The sequence below is a fragment of the Miniopterus natalensis genome, chromosome 9 (genome assembly GCF_054644295.1).
Source record: "Miniopterus natalensis isolate mMinNat1 chromosome 9, mMinNat1.hap1, whole genome shotgun sequence".
NCBI lineage: Eukaryota > Metazoa > Chordata > Mammalia > Chiroptera > Miniopteridae > Miniopterus > Miniopterus natalensis.
The window spans coordinates 78301016-78328179 of NC_142089.1; the positions used below are offsets into that span (position 1 = coordinate 78301016).

The 27164-nt window shown below is 40.6% G+C and overlaps 1 protein-coding gene across 1 annotated transcript in view; it reads right to left on the reverse strand.

Annotated features, from left to right (window-relative positions):
* Nucleotides 1-567: 567 nt before the first annotated feature.
* The window catches only part of EIF2AK3 (eukaryotic translation initiation factor 2 alpha kinase 3), a 72630-nt gene continuing 46033 nt past the window's right edge, over nt 568-27164 (reverse strand). Inside the window, exons 11-17 of the mRNA XM_087820687.1 lie at nt 26347-26469; nt 23304-23453; nt 16237-17014; nt 14195-14362; nt 9360-9461; nt 3021-3083; nt 568-1745 (exon numbers count right to left, since the gene is read on the reverse strand). Of these exons, the coding sequence (XP_087676813.1) occupies nt 1539-1745; nt 3021-3083; nt 9360-9461; nt 14195-14362; nt 16237-17014; nt 23304-23453; nt 26347-26469 (1591 nt within the window). The 3' untranslated portion in view covers nt 568-1538. The remainder of the gene's footprint in view (nt 1746-3020; nt 3084-9359; nt 9462-14194; nt 14363-16236; nt 17015-23303; nt 23454-26346; nt 26470-27164) is intronic.

Consider the following 27164-nt stretch of genomic DNA (forward strand, 5'->3'; position numbering starts at 1 on the left):
ACGGGCTGGCCAGGAGCACACGGAGCCCGGGGAGAGAAAGGACGGTCAAGCTGCATGGAGGAGCCGGGGCAGGGTAGAGGGCATCGTGTCCGTGACGTGACTGTCCAGCTTACAGACTGCTCATAACTGTGAGACAGGCATTACCTGCCTGTGAGATGGAAGTAATTGTGCACTTTGACCTGAAAGCTTGTGTCTGGCTTGTTTGTACTAGTCACCCAGCATGCCTCGGGCCCCAGGTGACACACATCACACCTGCTGTGGTATTAGCTCCACCAGCGTGGCCACTCCTGGTCTCCCTTCGGGGGGGGGGGGGGGTCCTCTTCACGTCCCCAGTCCAGGCACAGAGTAGGCCTAAGCAAATGTCTCTAGACTAGGAGCCCAGGGAATTTTGAAAAGGACTTGATCCTGGTCAAGTCTCTGGAAAATAACAGCGAAGACACTTGTTTGGAATAGGTTAGGAGTGAGTTTGAGGGTGGGGTTATGACCCTCCTTAGACGTATGATTGTATTTTGAAATTTTGAAAACTACCATTTGGTGGCTAATTCCCCCAAATAAGAGTCAACCATAAATAATTAATAAAAGTTTTATTAAATCATTTAGACTTGAAAGAAGTCACAATAGTTAACACACGTAAGTGCGTTCTATATACCACCAACCCAAATGGATTGAGTTCAGAATTTTTATAAATAAAAAACACACATATTTACAGTGAAAAATAAAAATGTTACCACGTTACATGATTAAACTATTATCTATAATCAGTTTTGGGAAAGTACCACCCTACAGAATTACACATAAGATGCTTGGATTTTATTCGGTTTGAAGCCTGTAATCGAAGAAGTTAACTGCACGTGTGACTCATTTCTTACTACAGTTGCTTTCTCACCCCGAAGCCAGAACTTTTGACCAATTTACATAAAAAGCTTCTTTGGAGGTAAAGTACAAAAAGCTCTTATGCTTCCTAGAGCCATCTGAGAAATATAGCTATTTAATGTTACAAATGCCACTATAAAACTAGCTATGGACATAAACCGCTGTGCAATTTGTGCTACTTGTCCTCCAAAATAGTGTAGATTCCCCATTTACCCACCAGGGACGACAAAAACGGAGCCAGCCTTTTGGAAATCAGTTTCAAAACCAGCAGTCTCTCTAGAAAGCGTATTTCTAGAACAACATAGATACTGTATGTAGGAATGTTTATGATTCTGTACTATAAAAATATCTCTCTCTTAATCTGGGAGATTGCCTGACCTCCCTAGGCAACAGGCGAGGGCCACAGAGCGTGGCCAGCCAGTCTCAGGAGACCCACAGAGAAAAAGGACCCCTCGTGAATTAGCGAAAGCTCTCTCCTTGAAGCCAGCAAAAATCAAGAGTTGGCTCAATTAGGTTATGTCCCAAAATTCAGCTTAAGTTTGATTTAGAAAAAGTAGTTCAAAATGAAGCTGAGCAAAGAACCAGCTCTCCAGTCCACAGTTCTGGAAGGTCACGTTCCTGAGCAGGGACCACTCCGAGCCATCTGTTAGGGGCACAGGCACAACTTAAGGCGAACTGCTTGGCAAAGGGCTATGAGAGTCGCTGGACTGTCTCGAATGTTTTGTTCCAGATGAGCTCAAGGATCGGGACCTCTGCCTGAGCACTGTTTTTCCTGGGATCTCCAAGTCCTCAAATACAGCGTTTTCAATGATGTCTGTAGCCTCAGGCCGTGCCGTGGGGGAGGGAGAGAGCATGTCGTGAACCATCATATACTGAAATATAAACATTGTTTTGTGATAAAAGGGCCAGGTTTAGACCACTAACCAGCCCCCTAACTCAGGAGTCAGCAACATTTTTCTGTAAGCACACTGTTTGCAAGCCAGTTTCTGATGCAACTTCTCAACTCTGCCACTGCAGGACAAAGTGCAGCCCAGACATGTAAACCAACGGGCATGGCCATTCCCAAAACTTCATTGCAAACGGGTAGCAGGCTGCTCTTGGCCTGTGGCTCAGTCTGCCAGCTCCTGCTCCACATAAACATGGCCCATTGTGGGTAATTGTTTGCTATCTAACATATAATACTGGCTCTTAAACCATATCCTTGAAACACAGACATAATCTGACTTTAAAAACAAATGCATCTTACAACTGCATGTAAATGTACAATCATTTCAATAAAAATTTCAATTAAAATATAACCACGCCAGAGATCAACACCTGACACCTTTAAAAACTTTTGAACCTTATTAATGTAACATATTCTTATGAGCCACCTTGGGAATTGATTCACTAAATTTGCAAAATATATAACAAAATAATTTTTAGTAAAATATATTTCATTTAGGTTAGTGTATCTCTCTATTACAGAATTCATTCTACTGCAATCCTTCATTATACTTATAACACTGAAAGATAAACAGACTTCAATTTGTGGTAAGTCTAATTTATTTCAACTTAATTATTTAAGAAAATTCAAGATTCATCAATGTATACATTTATGAATGTTTGTTGACTAAATATTTTATGGAAAAAAAAATAAAAGCTGAAAAAAGAAACTTCAAAGGTTCATTACACAGAACTTTTCCCATTCAAGACCAGCTAAATGTCCCTCCCCGCACTCTTGACCATGTGCTGCATCATTCTGAGGGGTAACTCTAGCATAAAATCAGCACAAACTAGGGCCCCCAACCCCCAAAGCAGCCAGTTTTTAAGATCACTCCCAAATTCACTAAGATAAAGCAATTAATAGCATAATAACAGGGCTCTATCCCTGCAGGGGAGGTAAGTGTCTGACTATCCCTGTGAGGGTCCAACACTCTATCCCTGCAGGGATCCAGCAGCTTCGGAGCACAGACCAGGCCCAAGGCTGGGCTGAGCTCCAGTCTCTGATGTTAAAAAGCTGTGTGTTCCTGGGATCAGGTTCCTTTCCTCTCTAGACCTTTGGCTTCCTCATCAGTAAAACAGGGCAACTGATGAACTGACCGCTAAGGACCCTTTAAGTTCTAAATATGATTCTAAAGAAAATAAAAGATGAGAATTATACAAACCTCACGAGGATATTTCTGAGTAAACAGTGGTGGAAATCTGAGATCTCTTACATCAGTTAAGATCTAAAAAGAAAGAACAGAAAAAGAAAGAAAAGTGTTACTTATCTTTAAATCTATTTTGATACATAGATCTATTTAAACATAAAAGTATTTTTGATATTTTAAAGGACAGCCTAGGAGAAAGGGTGACTCTGAAGAGATGGAGAGCTCATCAGCAGCCTTCCTGATGTGACCACACCGGCGCTTCCTGGGCCCAGGAGCACGTGCCGGCCAAGGACCAAATCCGGGAGGCGGCTCAGGTGCAATTACGCCTGAGCTGCGCAGACACCGCTCCCGGCCACGGCCGAACGCAGGCCACTGCACCAAAGGCACCCCAGCCCCTGACGAAGCCACCGTGTCCTTCAGTGAGGAACCTTTCCCATCAGCTTCTAATATCTTTGCACTTGATAAAAGGAGAATCTTTTCTTCTTTTTTTGAGTGAAGAAAACCAAATCAATTACACTAAATACTGAGTATAAAATTAAGCTTTTAAAAGCTCTCTGGGAAATTTTCATATCAATTACTATTCTTTATATTCCAGTTTCCTTATCTACAAAACAAACACAATAGGGCCCACCCTGTACGGCTGTTTGAGAATTAAATGAGGTAATTTAGTGCCTCACTTAGCACAGTACCTCATATTTCTGTAATGATGACAAAAACCAGTTTTTAGAAATGAAACAAAGCAAATAAGCCTTAGATTTCTTAAGAAATAAACTGGAAAAGGTGGAGGGAGGTAGAATAGGGTAAAAGGGGGATAAATGGTGGTGGAAGGTGATGTAAGTTGGGGTGGTGAGCACACAATACAATATACAGGTGATGTATTATATAGAATTGTTTACCTGAAACCTACATAATTTTTTCAACCAATGTCACTCGAATAAATTCAATAAAAATAAAAAAATTAAAATAAAAAAAAGAGAAATAAGCTGGAGTGTACTTAAAAAAAAGTGAGAACTAGGTTGTCATTTGTTACTTCCCACTAAAAGAAAACAGAAACTTAACTAGCCGAATCTACGCTGCAGGCCCTAGGAGGGAGGGTTTCATTTGCTAACAGGCAGGTCATACCAAACTGAGTGCAGATAAATGCTTGAGCCTGGACTCACTGAATTAATTTTAATTATATAACATTTTATTATTTATTTATAATCCTCATCTGAGGATACTTTTTCCATTGCTTTTCAGAGAGAGTGGAATGGAGAGAGAAAGAGAGAGAGAGAAACATCAATGTGAAAGAGATACATCAACTGGCAGCCTCCCACAAATGCCCCAATGGGGCTGGGGATCGAGCCTGCAACTGAGGCGCATACCCTTGGCTGGAATCGAACCCAGGACCCTTTCAGTCCACAGGCCCATGCTCTAACCACTGAGCAAAACTGGCTAGGGCTATATAACATTTTAAAACAAAGATTTTTATTCTAAAACTTAGAATTGAAAAAGGACCTTGACCATAATTCAATGGAGAAAATGGAGAGTCATTTCAACAAAAAGCATAGCATAAAAGACTGATAAACTGAACTTCAAATTATCTGGCAAAGGACTTGAAAGGATGGTTGAAGTCACTAGCCATCAGAGAAATGGAAACTCACACCACATGAAGGTTCCAGGATGGCCAACACTGTGAAGACTGAAGGTAGTGTTGGCAAGGATGTGGAAGAACCAGAGCTCTCCTGCACTGGCGTGGGAATGTAAAACGGCACCTCCTTATAAAGTTAAACCCCTTACCACAGAGCTTATCAATCCTACCTTGGTAAGTGCCCAAGACAAATGAAAAAATGTCTACAGAAAGACTTGTTCACAAATATCCACAGTGTCTTTATTCATAAACGTTTCTCAATAGGTGAATGGGTACAGAACTGTGGTATACACACAATGGAATATTACTGATAAAAATGAATGACCTACTGATACAATGAGTAACACGAATGAGTCTCAAAAACTTTTTGGTGAGTCAAAACAGGCAGACGCAAAAGAGATTGTCTTGAAAGATTCCATTTATATGAGGCCTTAGAAAAGGCAGAAAGTCAATGAGCAGTTGCCTGATGGTGGCAGGGGCCTGACTGGGAAAGGGCAAAGGAAACTTTCCCAGGAGATAGAAATGTACTATGTTTTGAATGTAGTGGTGATTACACGGGTATATAAACTCTTCAAAACTCATCCAACTCTACACTTAAAGTGCTTTATTGTATGTAAATTGTACCTCAATAAAAATGAGTTTAAAAAGGACCTTGCTCAAATCACTGAATGGTCTGCTTTACATTCACTAGAGAACTTCAGAGAAATTGTGGCTAATCATGGCAGATTTTCTACTACATTTTCAGTAAACATTTGCACTAAAACAAGTGCAGAGAATGTAAAATGTATGTCTATAAAGATGAGTGCACTGGAAGAAAAGTCAAATTTCTGGGAGACATAAAGAGGATAGAAGCATAGCAACTACTTTAGCAGAAGAGAGGAAGGGAAGCCACGCGGCCGATGAACACGGGGCAGACGATCTGAAAGCGTGTACGTGGAGGGATACATCTGCATATAAACAGGCGAGGTTTATTTTCTGTAGAAAGTAAACCAAGAAAAGTCCAGACTCAGGGTCGCTCAGTAGAGGAAAGGTGTGTGCTGTAGGCAGGAACAGCAGGAGGAGGCGGAGAGCGGCCCCCACCGCCCACTCTTCTCAGATACAGCGAAGCCACCTCTCTGGAGAGCATGTTCTGGAGGAAAGGTCTGCAGATGCTGACATGTGGGGGGTTCCCCACCACACCCCAACGTAGGAACTGAATCGCAGCCCTCACAGTGAAGTCCGTCCCAGGCTCCATTTCAGAGCCCTATTCTTAAGTGTGAATGAATGGCTCAGGATTACCAACGTGAGAAAAAACCATTGAAAACCCCGAGTTAGCGAGTTAGCGATCTGGGCACGGAGGGAAGTGTGACTACAAAGGGTAGCAGGAGGGAATTTCTATGGTGATGGAACAGTCCTGTCCTGTGTGCACACTGCAGTGGCACTCACACAAATCTATACCTGAGGTAAAAGAACATGGAGCTACACACACACTGTACCCACATCAACTCCTGGTGTTGACACTGCCCTGTAACTATGTAAGATGTAACCATTACGAGAAACTGGTGAGGGGCACACTGACTCTCTCTGTATTACATTTGCAGCTTCCTGTGGCTCTATATTAATTTAAAAAAAATTAAAAACCCAGAGGAAAGAGACAATACAGGGATAAGAAAATTTAATACACACCCACATAACTGAGATGCTCAGAGATAAATAAAGATGCTAAATCCATGTAAAAAGAGTAAAGTGCTATTAAAAAGGAACAATCTTGGACAATAAAAATTGGATGGTCAAAATGAAAAAGTAATTAGAAAAGTTGGAATAACAAGTTAAGGAACTCTTGCAAAGGACAGTATAAAAAGACAGGAAGATGAAAATAGGAGAAAAAAAATAATAGGTGTTTATAAGATTAAGTCAGGGGTTCCAAGAAAAGGAAACAGAAAAACTGGAGAAGAACTTATCAAAAAATACAAGACATTTATTAGAACCGAAGGATTCATATCTTTTAACTGAAAGAATCCACCAAGTATTGAACACAGTAATGAAAGGACTAAGTTTCCTAACAGTACTGATAAAGGTAAAGTCTAAAAGCTTCCAGAAAGAAAAATAATACAGGTCAAACAAATCCATATAAACAAGTCAGGCATCAGATCGGTCGGTATAGCTTTGCGACAGTAGCGCTGTAGCTACATGAGTCGATGCCCTCAGCATTCTGAGGGGAATTATTTCCAATCTAGAACTGGAACCTGGCCAACTTCAATTATGTGTGAGGATGGGGGGAAAAACACATTTTCACATATTTGAGAACTCTAAAAATGTATCTCTCACATATTCCTTCTGAGGAACTTATTGCAGAATGTGCTCCAGCAAAATAAGAGAGTAATGCAAGAAAAAGGGGGAAACATGGAATCCAGCAAATAAAGGGTCCTGGCCAGGAGGGTAGGAAGTGCGTCCTTGGCTGACAATTTACAGAAGGTCCAGGGAGGATCAGAACAGACTGAAAGGCAAAGGCTTTCAGAAGAAGACTCCAGAAAAAAAAAATGAACATATCTATCATCTACCTATCAATCTATTATCTATCTGTCTGTCTGTCTGTCTGTCTGTCTATCTATCTATCTATCTATCTATCTATCTATCTATCTATCTATCTGCCTGCTTACTACCCACTTTCCCTAGTGATAGGTAGATAAATAAGCTATATTGAAGTACTGAGAAAATATTGTTTGATATGTGACAGATTTTGAACATTAGTTAAAAATTACAACCAAGGTCGATAGAAAACTAAGCAATCGAGAAAAGGCAATTCTGAGAAAAGAATTGCATCAGAAAGAAAAAGTCAGAGTACATTTGATCTAGCATAGAACAATATCTGCACGGTCAAGAGAAATATTGACTTCATTTAACCAAAACTTTCTTACACAACAATATGCGTTGTTGTTTTTTACATTTCTAATTGAAATAAAATTCACATAAATAAAATTCACCATCTCAACCATTTAAAGTATATAACTCAGTGGTTTCTATTCTATTCATATGTTGTACAACCACCACCACTATCTAATTCCAGAACATTTCCATCACCCAGAAAGAAACCTCAGACCCATTACGCAGTCACTCCATCTCCTTCTACCCGCCCAGCCCCTGGGAACTACTAATCTATTTTCTCTCTATGGATTTGCCTATTCTGGATATTTCATATAAATGAAATCATAAAATACTGGTCTCTTGTGTCTGTTTTTTTCACTTAGCACAACGTTTTCAAGGTTCATCTGTGTTGTAGCACAGATCAGTACTTCATTCCTTTTTATTTATTTTCATCTCTAAGCATTTTATTTTTCCTCTCTCTCTTTTTTTTATTGTTCAAAATATTACAGATGTCCCCTTTCCCCCCACTGACCCCTTCCGCCCCACACCCACTGCTTTCCTTTTTATGGCTGAATAACATTCCACTGAATGGGTCCCGCACACTTTGTTTTGCCATTCATCAGCTCATTGGGTTGTTTCCACTTTCTGGCTATTATGAAAATGCTACTATGAACATCTGTGTACACATTTTTTGTGAACATGTTTTCATTTCTCCTGGGTATATACCTAGGGGTGAAACTGCTGAGTCACATGTAAGTCTACGTTTAACTTTTTGAGTAACTATCAAATTGTTTTCCACAGCAGCTGTGCCATTTTAAATTCCCACCAGCAATGTACGAGGGTGCCCCTTTCTCCACATCCTTGCCAACACTTACTATACCCGTCCTATTTGGTGTGAATTAGTGTCCCATTGTGGCTTTGATTTGTATTTCCCTAACGAATAGTAATACGCTTACTGCCCATTTGTAAACCTTCTTTGGAGAAATGTCTATTTAAGTCCTTTGCTCATTTTTTAATTTAGTTGTCTTTCTATTGTCAAATTGTACTAGTTCTTTATATATGCTGGATATAGGACTTTATCAGGTACATGATTCACAAATATTTTCTCCCATCCTGTAGACTGTATTTTTACATTCTTAATAGGGCCCTTTGGTGCCATGATTCCTGACCCTTTACATCTACTGGGCCTGCTTAATATCCCTGCCTGGAAGCTTTCGGGGTGTTCTGAAATCGACTCATCTCGGCAGGTCCTCATGGCTAGAAGATACCGTCCTCTGGCCGTATGTAAGACCTACACCCTCTTCTCCTGCGGCCAGGAGTCAACAGATGAGATCTAACACCAACGAAGAAATGCTGATGATGGCCTAAGTTTAGGGACTATGGAAGCAAGTGCCAGGGACAGCAGCCAGGAAAGCTGAGGGTGACCACTAACGAAGGGTGGGGGAGAACAGGCCGAGGCGTACCTGCAAAAGACTTCAGTGCTGTCTTTCTAAAAGCCACAGTTTGAGAGGAAAAAATTAATTACGCTTACTTTGCCAGCTTTTAAGTGTATGTGTGTGTGGCCTCTTGTCTTCCGGAATATTCTCCTGTGACCAACCAGTGCTGCCACCCACCACCTCCGTGTGGTTCCCCTTGCTTTGCACTTAATACAGTTACTCAGTACGAGGTTTTAGTAACAACAAGGAACCAAAAAAATTCAACTGAACAATTTCTGAAGACTGAGCTTTAAATGGAAGTGAATTGCCTGCAAATTCTCCCTGTACAGCTCCGTCACTTGTAGTTAATTAATCTGCTGGTATTAAGAATAACTTCCTGTTTAAATTCTTTTGTAAATTAAGAATATTTCCTTTTTCCCCCTTTTCTGAGGTGGGAGAACTTACCCTGACTCTCTCCATCTGTGTGCCAAATGGGTACAACAGCTCAAACAGAATGAGGCCTAACGAGAAGATGTCCACTTTATGAGAGTAGCTGTTTCCGTGAATCTGAAATCACACATAAAGAAGAAATATTAGAAAACGATTAACAGAGAAAGTACACTTGATAATATGGCACTGGTGAATCCCAGAGCTGACGTAGTCACTTGTTTAGGTATAGACTGTCAGCAAAGGGTTAATAACCTCACAAGCCTCTTTTCTTCAACTCTCGGCAGCGGGAGTAATTAACTTAGTCAGCATCACAGAAGGGACCCGGCCTGAGATATGCATCAGCCAGGCAGGCCCGGCAGCTAGAGAGGTTTGTGGGAGCAGTAAAAGCTGCTCCACTACCCTGAGGTGAGGTTTTTCAAAGTGAACACTATCTACAGCAGATCTCTCATTTCTAACCATCTTAGTGCTCACCCATTTTTATGAGAAAATCTTCATTACTCCAAACCACTAATCAACTGCGTCACCCTCATTAGGGCACTTAATTATGGACTACCCTGCATTCCTAGTTGCATGTTTCATGTGCATATTTCCTATTCACAGCCAGAGATGAAGTCCTGCAGGGAAGGAGCCTATTTCTTTTGTATTCCCACCATCCAGCCCTGGGCTAAGTATAGAGAAGGCCCTCAATAAATACTTATTTGTTAAAATGAACACAAGAATTACAACCCAAACACTCTGAAGCAAAGCCTCATTCAAATTTAGGTGACCTTGGGGGACTCAGCAGAAGCCTTGTATTTGTGAAATTTGCTTCAGGCCTGTAACTTGACATTTGGCAAAATAAAGAAGGGTGTTACTCTGGGAACGGCACCACACCAGCATTTCCTCACTGCAGGAGGGAGTCACAGGTAGGAGCCTGGATGACAAACCCTCCACAACCTCCTCTCCAACAGCACTTGCTACCTGTCTCCAGGTTATTCTCACAAGCGGCCTGCCCCTGTGCTCACAGAACACAGAACATCAGACTCAAAGTCAGCACCAGCTGTGTCACCTTCCTCTCACCACTTACCTCTTACCCCTGGGGCTTGGAAAACAGGCAAAGAAAATAGATTCAACAGAGCTTACCAGGTACAGAGAAAAAGACATCCCCGTATGATATGTGGAGAACATAAACTAACACGCCTTCATGAAAAGCCACTGGCAGTAAGTGTTCACTCCCAGTTGATGGCCCTAACTGATTCCACCCACCCTAGGAGAGATGGAAATGTGGACAGAGGTTTGTGCATGGGGGAGTTATCTCAGAGGTAGAAGAAATGGGCTCAAGAAACAAGTTATAGAGGCAGAGAAAGGGCCCTTGGAGCTTAGGAGTGAGGAAGGTAAAAGTAACATGCCTGGGGGGGGGGTGTTCATTTTTAATTTCTAAATTTACTTGAGGTTTCTCCTTTTTAAGTAGATTGGCTAGAAAGGATTATCTTTTTTATTTAAAACTTAAAATCTACCATAATGCTGTTGTTTCACCAGTATGAGTTCCCATTCCTGTTTAACATCCTGCAGCTCCTCCTACCGAGCAGAATGCTAAGTCACTTAGGCAGCAGTGTGTTTATATAATGAAGACTTTAAAATAAATATATCTCCAAATAGAATGTTGATAACTTCCTGTGAACTTCAATACTTTTTCATTTCTTTCACTTTTTTCTTAATACTTTGCATGAGCATTTTTATTCACCCAATAGTTACTTAGGAAGGTGTTTTAAATTTCCAGCTAGCCAAAACAGAAACACAAACGTAAATCAAAACAAACCACTATCATCTTTTTTCACTGCACAGTGATTACAGCAAAACATTCACAAGTTTTGTGTTCAAACACATTTATGGTCTAGAAATCTGAAATTAAAGTGATTCCATTGTAATTAAACTAATTATTAATAATAGGGAAAGAGCAAAGGAGGGGGGCAGTTGTTACAGGCCTGTCATTTGGGCAGCTTCACCAAGAAGCTAAAGCTGTGCACTCCCCAGGGAGCCACTGGTCTATTCCCTGCAGATCGCTGCGGGAAGGGATCGGACAGGGAGGGGACCAGACCCATGCCCAGTACAGCTGAGGTGCTGTCGGGAAGGTACTTGCTTGTCAGTCACACCTGGGAACAGGTCATTGTCCAGAATGGGCGTGGCCACTGCAAAGGCTTGAGATTTGGGATATTTAATACCCTAAATAAAGGAGTTCGCTCTCTCACTCTCTTGGTTGCTCTTGGCATGTTGTGCTTCACACCTGGCTTGTAGGGCTCTCTCACCCTTGCTCCCCTGCATTTACCCACAAGGGCCATGGCCATGTGAACACCCCCCTCCCCCCACAATGGACAAATGGACTCTAACTAGCCTGATGCTGAACCAGACCTGCCTGCAACACGGAACAGAAACTCTGAACACTGGCTTCGCTTCTAGCTCTACTGAAGCCCCAGCTACACTTCTTCTATAATTGGACTAAGGGAAATGGGAGTTCAGAAATACAAATAAGTAATTCCTTGCAAAATAAAAACCACTCATCCTCCCATGTGAATCTCAGAAAATTCTTTCTCTTAAGATATCATAAGGACCCCACCCCCAGCACCCACTGGGGAAGACGGTACCCCAATTTCCGCAATAACAAAAGTATATCTTATTTTAATTTATTAATAAATGTTCAAATACCAACTACCAACTATAAATGAGGCCTAGTATATTTTTCATCTAGCTTCCATGCATGGGTAAAGGATCCATTCAAAATGCAAAGTGAGCCCTGACTGGTGTGGCTCAGCTGGTTGGAGCATTACCCCGTGCACGGAGGGTCATGGGATCGATTCCTGGTCAGGGTACATACCTAGGTAGCAGTTTCGATCCCCAGTCAGGGCTCGTGCGGGAGGGAACTGATCAATGTTTCTCTCTCACATTGATGCTTCTCTCTCTCTCTCTCTCCTTCTCCCTTCCCCTCTCTCTAAATCCTCAGGTGAGTATTAAAAAAATGCAAAACGAACTAAGGGTATTTAACAGAGTAGAAAATGTTCAATGATACGTATGGTTTTGGATTCCACAGGGCAAATGACCTTTAAGGAACTACCACTTATTGAGTTCTGATGCACCATCAAAGAGGAATACCCACAATTACCTGAAAATGCTATTAAAACATTCCTCCCTTTCCAACTACATAATTGTATGAGGTCACATGTCTTCATTCACTTCACACAAAATAACACATTGCAACAAATTGAATGCAAAAACAGACAGGAGAATCCAGCTCTTTTAAGTCAGGTACTAAAGAGATTTGTTAAAATGTAAACCAATATCGCTCTTCTCACCAATGCTTTTTTGTTTGGGGAAATATTTATCACAAAAATATCTTTAGGGAAAGATAGATTTAATATTGCTATTAACTAAATAAAATTTTATAAAATTTCCGTTTTATCTCTAATAAGCAAATAGTGATAAATAAAATCTTGTAAGGAAAACTCTTGGGTTCTCGATCATATTCACATGTATAAACAGGTACTCGTGTTGCCGTTATTAGCTAGCTATTGAGAGGAAGAGAGCAAGGGAAGTTGGACATTGTTATGCTTCCCAGGAAGCTACAGCCTCATGCCCCAAGGAATCGGCATTTCCCTCCAAGGGGATTCATACTCCTCCTCCCTTCCCTTCTCCAGGACTGGATGGTGTGTGGGAGGGAGAGCAGGGGAGATAAGCACGTGCCCAGTAAAGTCAAAATCACGCAGGGGGAGGGCTTGACCCTAGAGGCCTGTCAGTCTAACCTAGGAAATGGATCACTGTACCCATCAGAAGCCCACAGAACCTCGGGAAGTTCATTGGTTATTTTGAAAAAGCTCCTTGTTAAAACCTCAGGAGAACAAAGCGCTCTCTCTCTCTCTCTCTCTGTGACCCGCATTTACCCCCTTTGTCCATGTTCTCTCCTGCCCAGGAGCATGCAACTACGCAACCACACAGGTCTAGTGGCCACCTGGGGCCCTCGGCAGACTGCGTGGGCTCCAAAGGACTATGAAGCAGAAACTCTAGGCACTGGGTTTTATTTTGGCCCTGCTGAAGAAAGGTGAGACTTTTTCCATGGTGGGAAGGAGGGAGGTGGGACATGGGGAAGCCAGGAAGGGAAATTCTTTGATTTTGTCACAAATAAACCATGCCGCACCACAATCTCCCCTTCATGGATCCTTGAAATGCTTTTCTCAAGACCCAGTGGAAGAGCTTGTTCCCCTCCCACAACACTGAAAACAAAAAGTCAGAATGGCTGACCTAAGCATAAATAAGCCTGTGCATGCCAATAGCCTGATGGTGGCTGGGCAGGCTATTCTGAAGCTCTCCAGGCAGCCTGCTCCCACTGCTCTCCCAGTCTCTGCGCTGTTCTGGTGGAGACTCAGCATCCCACAGGCAAGATTTTCCAGCCTATCTACCTTTATCTCCTGCCACAGTACATTCTGGAAGTTGCCCGTGAATTACGATAGAGGGCAGCTCAGTATAGTACCTCTGGCTCTAGCTTCTTTGAAAACAGTTCCTAGTTTACACAAGGTGAACTGGGGTTAAGTTTGGGAGGGGTTCAAAGTCTCTTTATAAATTTCTGGTTGCTGTCGGGTTCTGGTTCAGAGGGTGAGCATGTTTTATGCATTGAGTGTGTGTTTTTAATCCATCCTCAATTCAAGTTATAGAAACTGCCCCCTAGCTGTGCAACACTACAACCAGTCTTCATATGTTTCATTTTTTATTTTATTGGGTATTTTAAGTAGAACATAGATGGGGACTCATGGGGCATTATCTAGCTTGCGGTCATGCGAGCTAAAAATCTGTTTTTAATGAAGAAAGAAAGGAAAACCCCTCACCTGTTCTGGGCTCATATACAGTTTGGTCCCGACTTGTCCTGTGTGCCGGGGGTATGCTGGCATTGGGGTCAGAACCACCTGCTCCTCCTCATCCTGGTCCATTGCCGTCACTAATCCAAAGTCTCCAACCTTGATCACGTCATCCATTGTAAAGAATATGTTGGAAGGCTGGAAAAAATAAAACAGACAAAAGCACAATGGATGTGTACAGAAAAGGAGAGAAAGCGAAGGGAATTATTACAATGACAACAGAATACAAAGAACTAGATATTCTCAAGCATGTTTCCTTTAAAATGAGCTAATCTGAAAACAACACAATCCTTCCATGCTGACAATTACTGTGAGTAAAGAGAAGGGGAGATTAGTCGAGGGAGTCAACATTTACATGTAGTCATTTAGCTCTATTTAAACAGCATCTATTTAAACATTTAGATATTCCCATTACCTAGGGCCCAGGGTATTTACATTTGTAACCGAAGCCATGACTACAATAATAGTAACAATAAAAGCAAATGCATATATAGCATTTAAAATATGCCAGGAGCCACTCTAAGTTGTTTCCTACTATTAACTCATGTAATACTCACAAGCCTATTAGTTCTATTAGTCCTTCATTTTACAGATGTGAAAACTGAGGCTCAGAAGGCCCTGAGGAGTTAGGTAAACTGCCCAGTGTTACCAAGGTGCAGCAGGGACTCAAACTCAGGCTGTCTGGCTCCATGAGAAGAGGCTGGCTGCTTCACTACCAGAGGTCCAGCACTCAGTACAGCTTGTGCCTTACGGTGGCTAATCACTACTGTTTGATGAATGAATGAAACAGAATGATGTTCGGGCTGACGTCTGAGAGGGAAAAGTAGGCTATCAAGGAGAGTAAAGCTCTTAAGTGCAGCCTGTGCTGCCGCTTCTAACACCCACATGCTCCCATGTATTCCAAGACCTCTGGTCCAGGGTATAAACTCTCACACGCAACTGTTTAAAAGCTACAGCTAACCGAATTTCTCCTGCTCCTTAAACTCCAAGCCCCCTACATGAAATACGTGATCTCCTTCGAACCAAAACCAACCATCTTTATCTTCTCACTCATTGCAGAATGATTCCTGGCAATGAGTTCTGGCCACATCAAAATCACTGGAGCACAGTGATTAGATACAATTCAACAACAATTACTTTGGAAAACAGGAATTATTTCTAACTTGCATTCCTGTTATTCTAAACTCTTAAAGTATATTTGAGGATTAAAAAGCCTGCTGTTGACTTTAAGAAGAAAATTACTCATCCAAATAGCTACTTTGGTGCCTGAAACAAATTTGTGGTTACATAAAACAAAACTGAAAATACTTAAAATGGGTCTAAATCTCACAAGAATTTAAGCAACTTCCATCAGAAAAATACTTACGTATTCATTACACATCTTTTTACAATGAGGACAGTATGAGCACATGGAATATGGCAGAAATCAGTCACATAAAAGTTCCAGGTGCTGATTTCAGAAGCACATACTGAAGACACACTGCATGTTCTAGTAGGAACCTGCTATAATTCAGCATAGTGCATTGCTACAATATTCAATACTGTATACACTGCAGATAGAATCGGTGCTTATCATCCAGCTTCTCACCTCCTTCCCCAAACCTGAACAGTTCAGGAACAGGGGCAAAAAGAATGGCAACTGGCCCGAGTTCAGAGCTGGCAAATGTCTCTCCTTCCGCTTGGGTCCCTTTCAGTGTGCTATTTAGGACCCTACGGGAACCTGTGCCAGGGTTACTCAAAGCCACAGAAAATGGTATTGGATTTTACATGATTTTTTTTTTCTTCTAGAGCTTGGGAATGCTTTTCACTGTAAAATGGACATAAACCCATTATAGAGGAGAATTCACGATTTGCCTGAGGTCTCTAAATCATGTGATTCCTTATTTTTGCAGCAGGCCCTTCAGGCTACATTCCCAGATCTCTGTTCCTGATGCCTTCACTCTCCTCCACTCTCAGGGGTACTGCCCAAAATGCCAGCTCGCAGCCCATGGGTGACGCCGCATAGTACCGACCTTGAGGTCCCTGTGCATGAGCCCCTTGCTATGCAGGAACTCCACCGCCTCTGCGATCTGCAGGAAGATGTGCAGGCATGTGCCCAGCCCCCTCTCCTCCATGCTGCACCTGCTGTTCATCCAGTCCTTGAGGTTCTCTTTTCTGCACAGCTGCATCTGAATGTAAAGATACACCTTCGGGGAGCTGGGCTGCAGCTTTTCTGCAGTGTTTTTAGTGAGATCAAGACTTAAAGTGGTTGGTCTTGGAAGAGAAATAGACAGAGTAGGGTCTGAAGATTTGCTACTGGAATGTTTGGTGGGAGGCAGTTTATTAGTACAATGGTTGCCAATGTGCAGCCGGTTAGTTTTGGGCTCTTCTTTACTGGACGCATTATCACAGCCTGAATCTTCAAACACTATGGAAGAGGAGGTTCTCTCCCTGGACCTCACAGAAGGAGAAGCTCCAGAAGAACAGAGTTCGAAGGAGTGCCCCTCCTCGCTGCCTTCCACAGTGCCATCATCCACATCACAGTCTGTGAGGCAGCTGTCCTGGAGGTTGCACACGGCACCCACTGACTCACTGGTGTCTCCCCAGTCCAGTCCAGAAAATTCCACTGGAGAGAAGTGGCTCTCCGATGAACTTGTCTGGCCACAGGAAATCCCTACTGAAAAAGACCTGCTTCTTTGTGACGAAGGAGCTATGATTTCAATATGTTCCTTTGTGGAGAAAGGATCCATTCTGCGTATTTTAACTGATGGTGCATCCATTGGACTAGGAGAACTGAGTGGCCAGTCTGTGCTAAAAGTCGGAGAGATACACAAGGATAAGAGTAAACAGGTGTTGACTAAATTATGTGAAATACACCCTTTGTTTTAAAAGCTTCAACTACAATAAAGCCAGTTACTAAAACACAAAGGGCAAATAGATTAAAACCAAAACATGCTATGAGACAAAGAACATCACATTCCTTCTAAAAAACACAATTTAAGACATTAATTTATACTTGGAGCTATTATCCGGGATTGCAACGCAGGGGCAGTCAAGGCCTTCATGTACAACCCAAAGCACTGAAGGAAAACCAAGGACAAGAGCCCTTGGTGGCTGTGACTCTGAAGCCCTGACCCATTGGGGCAGAAGCTCACAGGGCTTGGAGACAAGAGGCCACTTCACTGGATCCTTCCATGGTCTGGCTATCGGCCTAGTCTATAACATGTGTCACTGAAGAAGGGCTGTGTTTGGTTCTTTAAGGCAGGAATTTTACTCCAGCCAATAGGTAAATAGTCTGTTTGCAACTTGTTCCTCTTTGTTCTCCGTCAGTAGTTTTTGAAAGGGCCTTCCCTCCTGCAGAGCATATTTAATATAGGAATTATCTTCCGGTTGCACAAGGTTATGTTAGATCCTTCAGTGAATTACAATTCACAGAGCCCTGTCTACTAAAAATTTTAAATTCCCAATCTGGCTCAGTGACATCAGTAGCATCATACGTAGGAGGGCCTCCAGGTTTCTCTCCCCTGAATTTACATCAAGATAGACAGTTATAATCAACAAATGACCGATTCTCTGCTCAACACACGAACATGTCTGAGAGATCCACAAAGAGACATCTGACCATGGTGGATATATCAGGTGAACAGGGGAGATAGGACACGAAGGACATAGACAGGAGTTGCAGATCCAATCAGGCACATGCCACGGCCCAGCTGACACAATACCAATGAAGGGTGGGAAGCAAATGGGGGGGCTCTCACTGGGCACTCTGGAAAGGCAGACACAGCATTGGGGCTAGACTGGCACACACTGAGGCTGAGCCCAGAGTCAAGGCAGAAAAGTGGTGCAAAGGGTGGCAGCATGCCAAACCCACCATCATCTGACAGAGGATTTCAGATGCAGGAACCTGCCCACATGTCCCCCTCTGGCCTGCCCGGCAGTAAAATCCTTCCTCAGAAGATCACAAAGGGTCAGGAAAAACTTTCCAGCTAAAGTGGTCTGTACTCACTGCAGCTAAACCCACTAAAAGGAAAAAAGCCACAGACAACCAAACTCGTTCCCTCCTCTCCAGCCCGTCATCCACACATCCAGGGGACCCTGGTGTCAACTCAGATAGATCAGCTCTGCCTGCAACTTCTGGCTACAGGAACGGAAGTGGGAACACACAGGCCAAGAGACCCATAGAGACCCATCACATCCCACCACAGGGGTGGTGGCCGGAGACCCAGGCAACCAGTCACAAGGGCAATGCGCACTTCCTAGGGTAACCTAGGCATTCTGTACCCCACAGATATTCCAGAAGACAGGTAAGAAAAAAATAAAACTTGTGCTTCAGCACCACCTACTGGAAAACAAAAGAAAGACATCTACCTATCAACCTGCTAACCAATAGAGTAAAATACTTAAAAGATAGTAAGATTTCACTTCCACAAATTCCCAGGCGGAAAAATAATCTATCAAGCATAATAAACAACCAAGGTTACAAGAAGGCTCAGAAAGAAAATGAAAAATCTCTGGAAAACAAACTATAAAAAAAAAACAACCCAGAAATTTTGGAGCTGAAGAACTTAATAAAAATCTAGAACTGAGACACATAACAAAAAAAGAGGAAATAGGATAAAATCATAGTATACCAACAAACTCAAACAACAGATAGGAACACAAAGATAAAAAACAATGGAGACACAGACCTACCAGAAAACAAAAGATAAAATGGAGATGGGAAATCCTCATACATCCATAGTTGCCCTAAATGAAAATGGACTGAATTCACCAATTAAAAGGCACAGGGTCTTGGGATAGGTTTAAAAAACAAAAACAAAAAACAAACAAACAAAACCCAATTATATTCTGCTTTTAGGAGACACATCTCAACTACAAAGACAAACAAAGATTCAAAGAGAAGGGGTGCAAGATAATACTCCAAGCAAATGGCATCCAGAGGAAAGCAAGTGTAGCCATAATTAAATCAGACAAAATAGATTTCAAGATAAAAAAGGTAACAGGAGACAAAGACAGACATTTTATAATGATGAAGGGGACAATACATCAGGAAGACATAACACTTAATAATAAATATGCACTCAACCTGGGAACACCAAAATATATAAAGCAACTACCAACAGAACTAAAGGGAGAAACTGACAAATACAATATAATAGGAGACCTAAATATCCCACTGACAGCAATAGATAGATATCCAAACAGAAAATCAGTAAGAAAATATCGGCTTTACATAACACATTAAACCAAATGAGCATAATCGCTATTTACAGAGCTCGTCATCTGAGAACACCAGCATATACACTCTTCTCTAGTGCACATGGAACATTCTCAGGGACAGACTATACATTGGGGCACAAAACTAGTCTCAACAAATTTAAGAAGACTGAAGTTATACCAAGCATATTCTCTGACCGCAATGATTTGAAACTGGAAACCAACTGCAAAAAGAAAGATGGAAAAACCACAAAGGCGGAAGTTAAAGAACATGCTACTAAACAACTACTGGGTAAAAGAATAAATAAAAGGAGAGATCGAAAGATACACAGAGACAAATGAGAATGACAGTCCGAAATGTCAAAATTTGGGGGATGGAGCAAAAGCAGTAATAAGAGGGAAGGTTACAGCATTATAGGCCTACCACAAGAAATAAGAAAAATCTCAAATAAACAACCTAACATTTCACCTTAAAGAAACAGAAAAAGAACAAGTGAAGCCGAAGTAAAAATTAGAGGAGAATTAAATGAAATAGAAAACAAAAATACAATAGAAAAAAATAATGCAACAAAGAGCTGGTTCTTTGAAAGAATTAATAAAATCGACAAACCTCTGGCTTGACTCACTAAGGAAAAAAGAGAAAAGACTCAAACAAAATCATAAATGACAGAGAAGTTAGAACGGACACCACAGAAATACAAAGGCCTACACAAGACTACTACTGCCCTGGCTGGTTGGCTCCGTGGTTAGAGCGTCAGCCCTGAGACTGAAGGGTCCCGGTGGGATTCCGGCCAGTGGCACGTACCTCAGTTGCAGGCCCATGAGGGAGGCACCCAATCACTGTGTCTCTCTCACATTGATGTTTCTCTCTCTCTTTCCCTCTCTCCCTTCCACACTCTGAAAAGCAATGGGAAAAATATTCTCAGGTGAAGCTTAAAAAAAGAAAAGAAAAAAAGAATACTATGAAAGGCTGTAAGCCACCAAATTCAATAACCTAGAATAAATGGACAATTTCTTAAAAATATATAACCTTCCTAGACTGAATCATGAAGAACTGAAAAATCTAAACAGACTGATCAACAGCCAGGAAATTGAAACAACCACCAAAAACTGCCCAAAAATAAAAGCTGAGGACCAGATGGCTTCACTAGTAAACTCTACCAAATATTCAAAGATTTAATACTTATCCTTTTCAAACTCTTCCAAAAAACTGAAGAAGCAGCAATAATTCCTAACTCATCCTATGAAGCCAACATTACCTTGATATCAAAACCTGGCAAGGGTAACACACACAAATTACAGACCAATCTCTCTGATGGTTATAGATGCAAAAATCCTAAGCAACACACTAGCAAACGGAATAGAACAATACATTAAAAGCATCATACATCACGATCGAGTGGGTTCATTCCAGTGGCGCAAGGATGGTTTAACATATGCAAGTCGATCAATGTTAATATACCACATTAACAAAATAAAGGATAAAAATCATATGTCAATAAATAGAGAAAAAGCATTTATGATTAAAATTGTCAATAAAATGGGTATAGAAGAAAAGTACCTCAACATAATAAAGGCCATATATGACAAATCCTCAGCTAATATCACACTCAATGGTGAAAAACTGAAAGTTTTTCCTCTAGATCAGGAACAAGACAAGGATGCCCACTATGCCACATGTATTCAGCACAGGACTAAAAGTGTTGGCCAGAGCAATCAGGCAGGAGAAAGAAGTAAAAGGCATCCAAATTGGGACTGAAGAAGGAAAGCTGCAACCTTTGCAGATGACATGATTCTGTACATAGAAAATCCTAAAGACTCCACCAAAAAACTATTAGAAACAATAACAAATGCAATGAAGTGGCAGAATACAAAATGCACAAAATCTGTTGCATTCCTTTTTCTAACAATAAAATATTCGAAAAAGAAACGAACAAAACAATTTCATTTCCAATCACAACAAAAATAATAAAATAGCTAGGAATAAACTCAGCAAAAGATGTGAAGGACCTATACACTGAAAAGTACAGGACACTGGAAATAGATGGAAGAAGACAAAGAAATAGAAAGATATTCCCTGTCATGGACAGGAAGAACCAACATAGTTAAAATGGCCATATCACCTAAAGCAATATACAGATTTAATGCAATCGCTGTCAAAATCCCAACAGCATTTTTTGTTTTTTAAATTGAACAAAAAACAGATACACAAGCCAATGGAACAGAATTGAGAGCCCAGAAGTAAATCCACATGTATATCGGCAAGTAATTTTCAACAAAGGAGCCAAAAACATACAATGGAGAAAAGAGAGTCTCTTCAATAAATGGTGTTGGGAAAATTACAAAGCTACATGCAAAAGAATGAAACTAGGCTGCTACTTAACACCATATATAAATATTAACCGAAAATGGATTAAAGACTTAAGAAAACATACATACTAAATTTATAGATCTTGGTCTCAGAGAGGATTTTATGAACAAAGGCAAAAGAAGTAAAATAAAAAATAAATGAACGGGGCTGCATCAAACTAAAAAGCTTCTGCACAGCAAAAGGAACTATAAACAAAACAAACAGGCATCCAACTGAATGGGAGAAGATATTTGCAAACAATACCTCTGATAAGGGGCTAATATCCAAAATATATTAAACGACTCATACAACTCAACAAGCAAACAAATAATCCAATTAAAAAATGAGCAGAGGACCTGAACAGATACTTTCCCCAAGAAGACATACAAACGGCCAACACATAAAAGATGCTCAACTTCACTAGGTATAAGGGAGAGTCAAATCAAAACCCCAATGAGATACCACCTTATACTTTTAGGATGGCTATTATCAATAAGACAAGAAATAAAAAGTGTTGGAGAGGGTGTGGAGAAAAAGAAACCTTCATACACGGCTGGTGGGAATGTAAACTGGTGCAGCCACCATGGCAAACAGTATGTAGGTTTCTCAAAAAACTAAGAACAGACATGGTTGTCTATCATGCTCTATATCTAAAACTAATACAGAATAATATTGACTATAAACTGTAATTAAATTTTTTTTTTAATTTAAAAATAGAGCTATCATATGACCCAGTAATCCCTCTTCTGGGTATCTACCTGAAAATTTGGAAAACATTTATTTGTAAAGATACACGTACCCTTCTGTTCACTGCAGCATTATACCTGGTGGCCAAAACATGGAAACAACCTAAGTGTCCTTTGATAGATGATTGGATAAAGAAGATGTGGTACATATATACCATGGAATACTACTCAGTCATAAGAAAGGATGGAATACTACCATTTGAGATAACATGGATGGATCTTGAGAGTATCACACTAAGCAAAATAAATCAGATGGAAAATGACCACATGATTTCACTCATATGTGGGATTATAAAACAGAAAGCTATACACACATAAAGCAAACATATTAACTCAGAGACACAGACAACAGAAGGGTGATTATCAGAGGGAAAGGGGGCTGGGGGTAGGAGGAAGAGAGTAAAGGGGGTCAAGTACATGGTGATGGAGGGAGGCTAGACTTTGGGTGGTGAGCACACAATGCACTATAGAGATTATGTATTATAGACTTGTACACTTGAAAGTTATATGTTATTAACCCATGCCACCCAATAAATTTAATAAAAAATTCATGTTCTGGATAAAAAAGGAAAAAAAAAATCATGTTTAAATATTAAATGAACTTTCACTTAACAAGTGACTGGAGAATGTTCCAAAACATGGTGAGAGAGAATAGTAATCTGCTGTTATTTTTCTTTTTAAAAAAGTCATCTACAAAATTATAGAAATAATATTTTGTTTGCATAAGCAAAAAACTAACCTGAAAGAAAATGCTAGTTTTTAAGTCTATGTCTAACAATGTTACCTTTCATCTTTCAGCCAAATTTCATCCATTTTTTCTTGCCACTCCTCTGGTGGAGCTTCCAACCAAGCATTGAAGTATCTGACGATTCCTGGGTGCTCAAGCTTGGCTAAGGCTTTAACTTCTCGCATTACCTTTTCCCGAGCCAATTCCCTAAAACAGAGAAGAAAGACACTGCTGTGATCTGAAGAAGTAATCATATCCAATAGTTCGAAATAAAATTCTCCCTAGGATCTAAAATTAGAAACAGATGAATTAGCCTAGTGGCATAATTCTGAAAAGTCAATATTAAGTCCTATACTTAAAAAAAATACATTTAGTGTTTTTTTGTTTTTTTTTTGTTCTAGAAATTAGTGCTACAAGCACATCTATTGCTTCATTTTTTTAAAAAAAGCTTTCTTGACTCATTAAAAATGGGTAACTAACAGACCTTTAAAGGTAATTGCTTAATGTTTTCTAATGAACAGGAACAAAGTGAAGTATTTGGAAAACAGAGCTCAGTGTCGCAGCTCAGGAAGATGGAGAGAGATCACCCAACAGGGAACTTATTGCAATCCAAAGAGCCTGTCCTAGCATGTTTGCTTGAAGCAAGCCTCAACTCCTGAATGTCAGGCAATGAAACTGAACTCAAAAGCGTTTGACCTTTTACTGGGATAGCTTTGAGGATGGCTCTACTCTCATATTTCTAGGGATCTCGCTATCACCTGAACAACGTAAGTACAAGTTATACCCAGGAGGTGGTCAGCTATTCCCACTTTCCCCCTGTGCTTCGTTGTTACTGTCCGCTCTCTGAGAATCCTGGAATGTTCCTGAATTCGTCGACTCCCAGGTGCTCACATTCAGTTAGTTACCAAATCCGATCAGCTCCTCCTTTTCAATTCTTTACACTCATTCCTTTCTCATCTGTCCCCACTGCGGCTGTACTAATGTTCTGTATCTTAAGACTAAACTTTTGTAACAGTACATCTCCTGACTAACATTTTTGTCTCTGACCTGCTCCTCACATCAGCCATCTCCACACCACCTCCAGGGCACCTCCACTTTGATCACTGTTGGCATTCTTCTGTTGAGAGGCATGACTGTCTACAAAATGAAATCTGAACTTCTTTGCTTGACATTTAAGGTGCTGGAACCCATCTTTTCCATCTTCTCTTCCATATCCACCTTACCCTTTGCTCCACCCTTGCCAGAACACGCAAGGTCCTCTTTACTACCTGAGTGCCTGCCTAAAGCCTCTGCTCAGGCCTCTTCAAGTACCTGGCCATCCCTCCCCTGCACATCTGGCTTCTGAGGGGCAGGCTACTCTTGAACACTCAGAGCAGATGTCTCTACCCCCATAAATCTTGCCTTCCTTGACTGCCTTTCAGGGACATCTGCTTTCTTCATGAGAAACTATTTACTTAGCTAAGTCATGGGTCACACTCTCCCTTGCACTGTAATTATCTGAGTATGTATATGAAAGCCTCAAATAGTTACAGGTTCTTGAGCACAGACGCCTTCCTATGCGGTGCCTTGCATGTGTAAATATTTAAACTACTGCCTGGCCGGGCGTGGCTCAGCGGTTGAGTGTCGACCTAGGATCCAGGCAATCGGGGTTGGATTCCCGGTCAGGGCACATGCCCGGGTTGCGGGCTCGATCAATGACTCTCTCATCATTGATGTTTCTATCTCTCTCTCTCCCTCTCCTTTCCTCTCTCTGAAATCGATAAAGACATATTTAAAAATAAATGAATATTTAAACTACTCAACAATTATATATCAAAGAAAAGAATTAGTCCCATAGCACTCAAACCATCCCATCTGTGTCCCTATCTGTTGGATAGAACATCTGACTACCAGTTAGAACAGCCCAGCAATTAGTGCACATTTATTCAAGAATCCACGATTCTTGAGTGAAATCGTGTGTGGAATCTAAAGAACAAAATAAGCTAACAAACAAAATAGAAACAGACTCATAGAGAACATACTGACAGCTGTTATAGGGCAAGGGGGTTGGGGGGCTGGGAGAAAAAGGTGAAGGGACTAAACAAACAAACCAACAAATAAGAAAAACAACAACTCAGATACAGACAACAGCCTGGTGATGACCAGAGGGAAAGGGGACGAACGGTGATGGCGGGGGACTTCATGCGGGGTGGTGAGCACACAATGCAATACAGAGATGATGTGTTACAGAACTGTACACCTGAAACCTATATAATGTTATTAACCAATGTCACCCCAATAAATTCAATAAAAATTTTAAAAAGAAAAAGAAAGAGAAAGGAATCTACAGGAGCCTTCTATACTATGTGGAAAGGAAGGCTCCACTGAAAGCTCATCATCTTAAGTATCAACTGTTCTGAGCCAGAAATTTTACTTCTAGGAATCTATCCCAAGGAAACAGCTGTGACCAAATACTTATATAAAAGATGAACACTGCAAAGTTATTTTTAATTCCAACAAATTGGGAACTTAAAGGTTGAACAGTAACAAATGGTTAAACATTATATGAAACATGTATTAACTGGGCTATCACCCAGCTATAAAATACATTTAACATATTTTAAAATTTTAATAAAATACTCTTATTAACTTGGAAAATGTTGAGGACACAATGAAGAAAGCAAGAGACGAAACTGTACTGAATTGATAATTAGGTAAGCTTATGACCAGAAAAAAAATCAAAAGGAAATACTCTAAAATGCTAATAGTGGTTATTACTGGGTAGGAAAAAATAGAAAATTTTTGTTTTAATACTTTTCCTTATTTTCCACAATAAATACATATTGTTTTTTGACATTATGTATTAAAATCTATAGTTATTAAAATTCACTACGGGAAAGTTCTGAGTTGTTAAAAATAAAAAACAAGGGCACACTTTAAAAAGTAGGTTTAAAGCAACCGAAGTTGATCACATCTTTTAGACAGCTGGTTACCTGGTAGCACTGAGAACATAGGATTCAGAAGTTTAGGAACTCTCTCTGGAGTGCAAGAAGGAGGACACATCCCTTTGACTAGATTGTACAGTGCTAACTCCAAGTTTTCAAAAAGTACCGCCCATTACCTGTTGGGGAGGCGAATTCTCTTGATAGCATAATTGCAGTCGTCCACTTTGTTTCTAGCTTCAAAGACAACTCCAAACCCACCACGACCCATGCACTGAATTGGCTCAAAATCTGTTAGATATCTAAAAAAAAATTTAATAATAATTAATTAAGTAGTTTTAAATTTTGTAGTGTGGTTAATAAGCAGTTCAATCTTATATTATGATATATAAATATATAAATTCAGTAAGTCACACAGAACTTATTTTAATAAAGAGTATAAGTTCTACTCATTGCATTCTTTGTTCTTCTGTTTGCATAAGCTAAGCAAACACATTCTAACTTTTTCCTTAGGAAATTTATAAAAAAATATAAAAGCTTCTGCTTCACTGGGAATCACTTGTTAATCACTTGTTCTTAAAGTAACTGTACTACTGTTCTGTCCTATCCAATACCTTCCATCATCTACCAAAATATTCTATCTTTACTTCTCTAACCTTTTAACTCCTGTGGTATTCTGTATTCAATACAAAAAATGTGTTTCAATTTTATGTCAGTGCCTGTAAGTTTTATGGAACAAATCCAATCAATCCTATTATAATTAAGTACTTTTCAAGCCAGAAATCCCTCTAGGAACCAAAGCTATCTGTAACGAGCTGGGCTGCCTCATGAGTCAGTATGCTCTTATTCAGACAGAAGCTGATTTGCCATCGGTCACTTACAGATGGCCCTCCATGCTGTAGTCTATTTCCCCTTTAGTGCCTGACCTCATTTATCTGCACTGTATTTTCCAACCAACCTGTACCAGGCTCTCTCACAACTTGAGAACTTTTGCTTC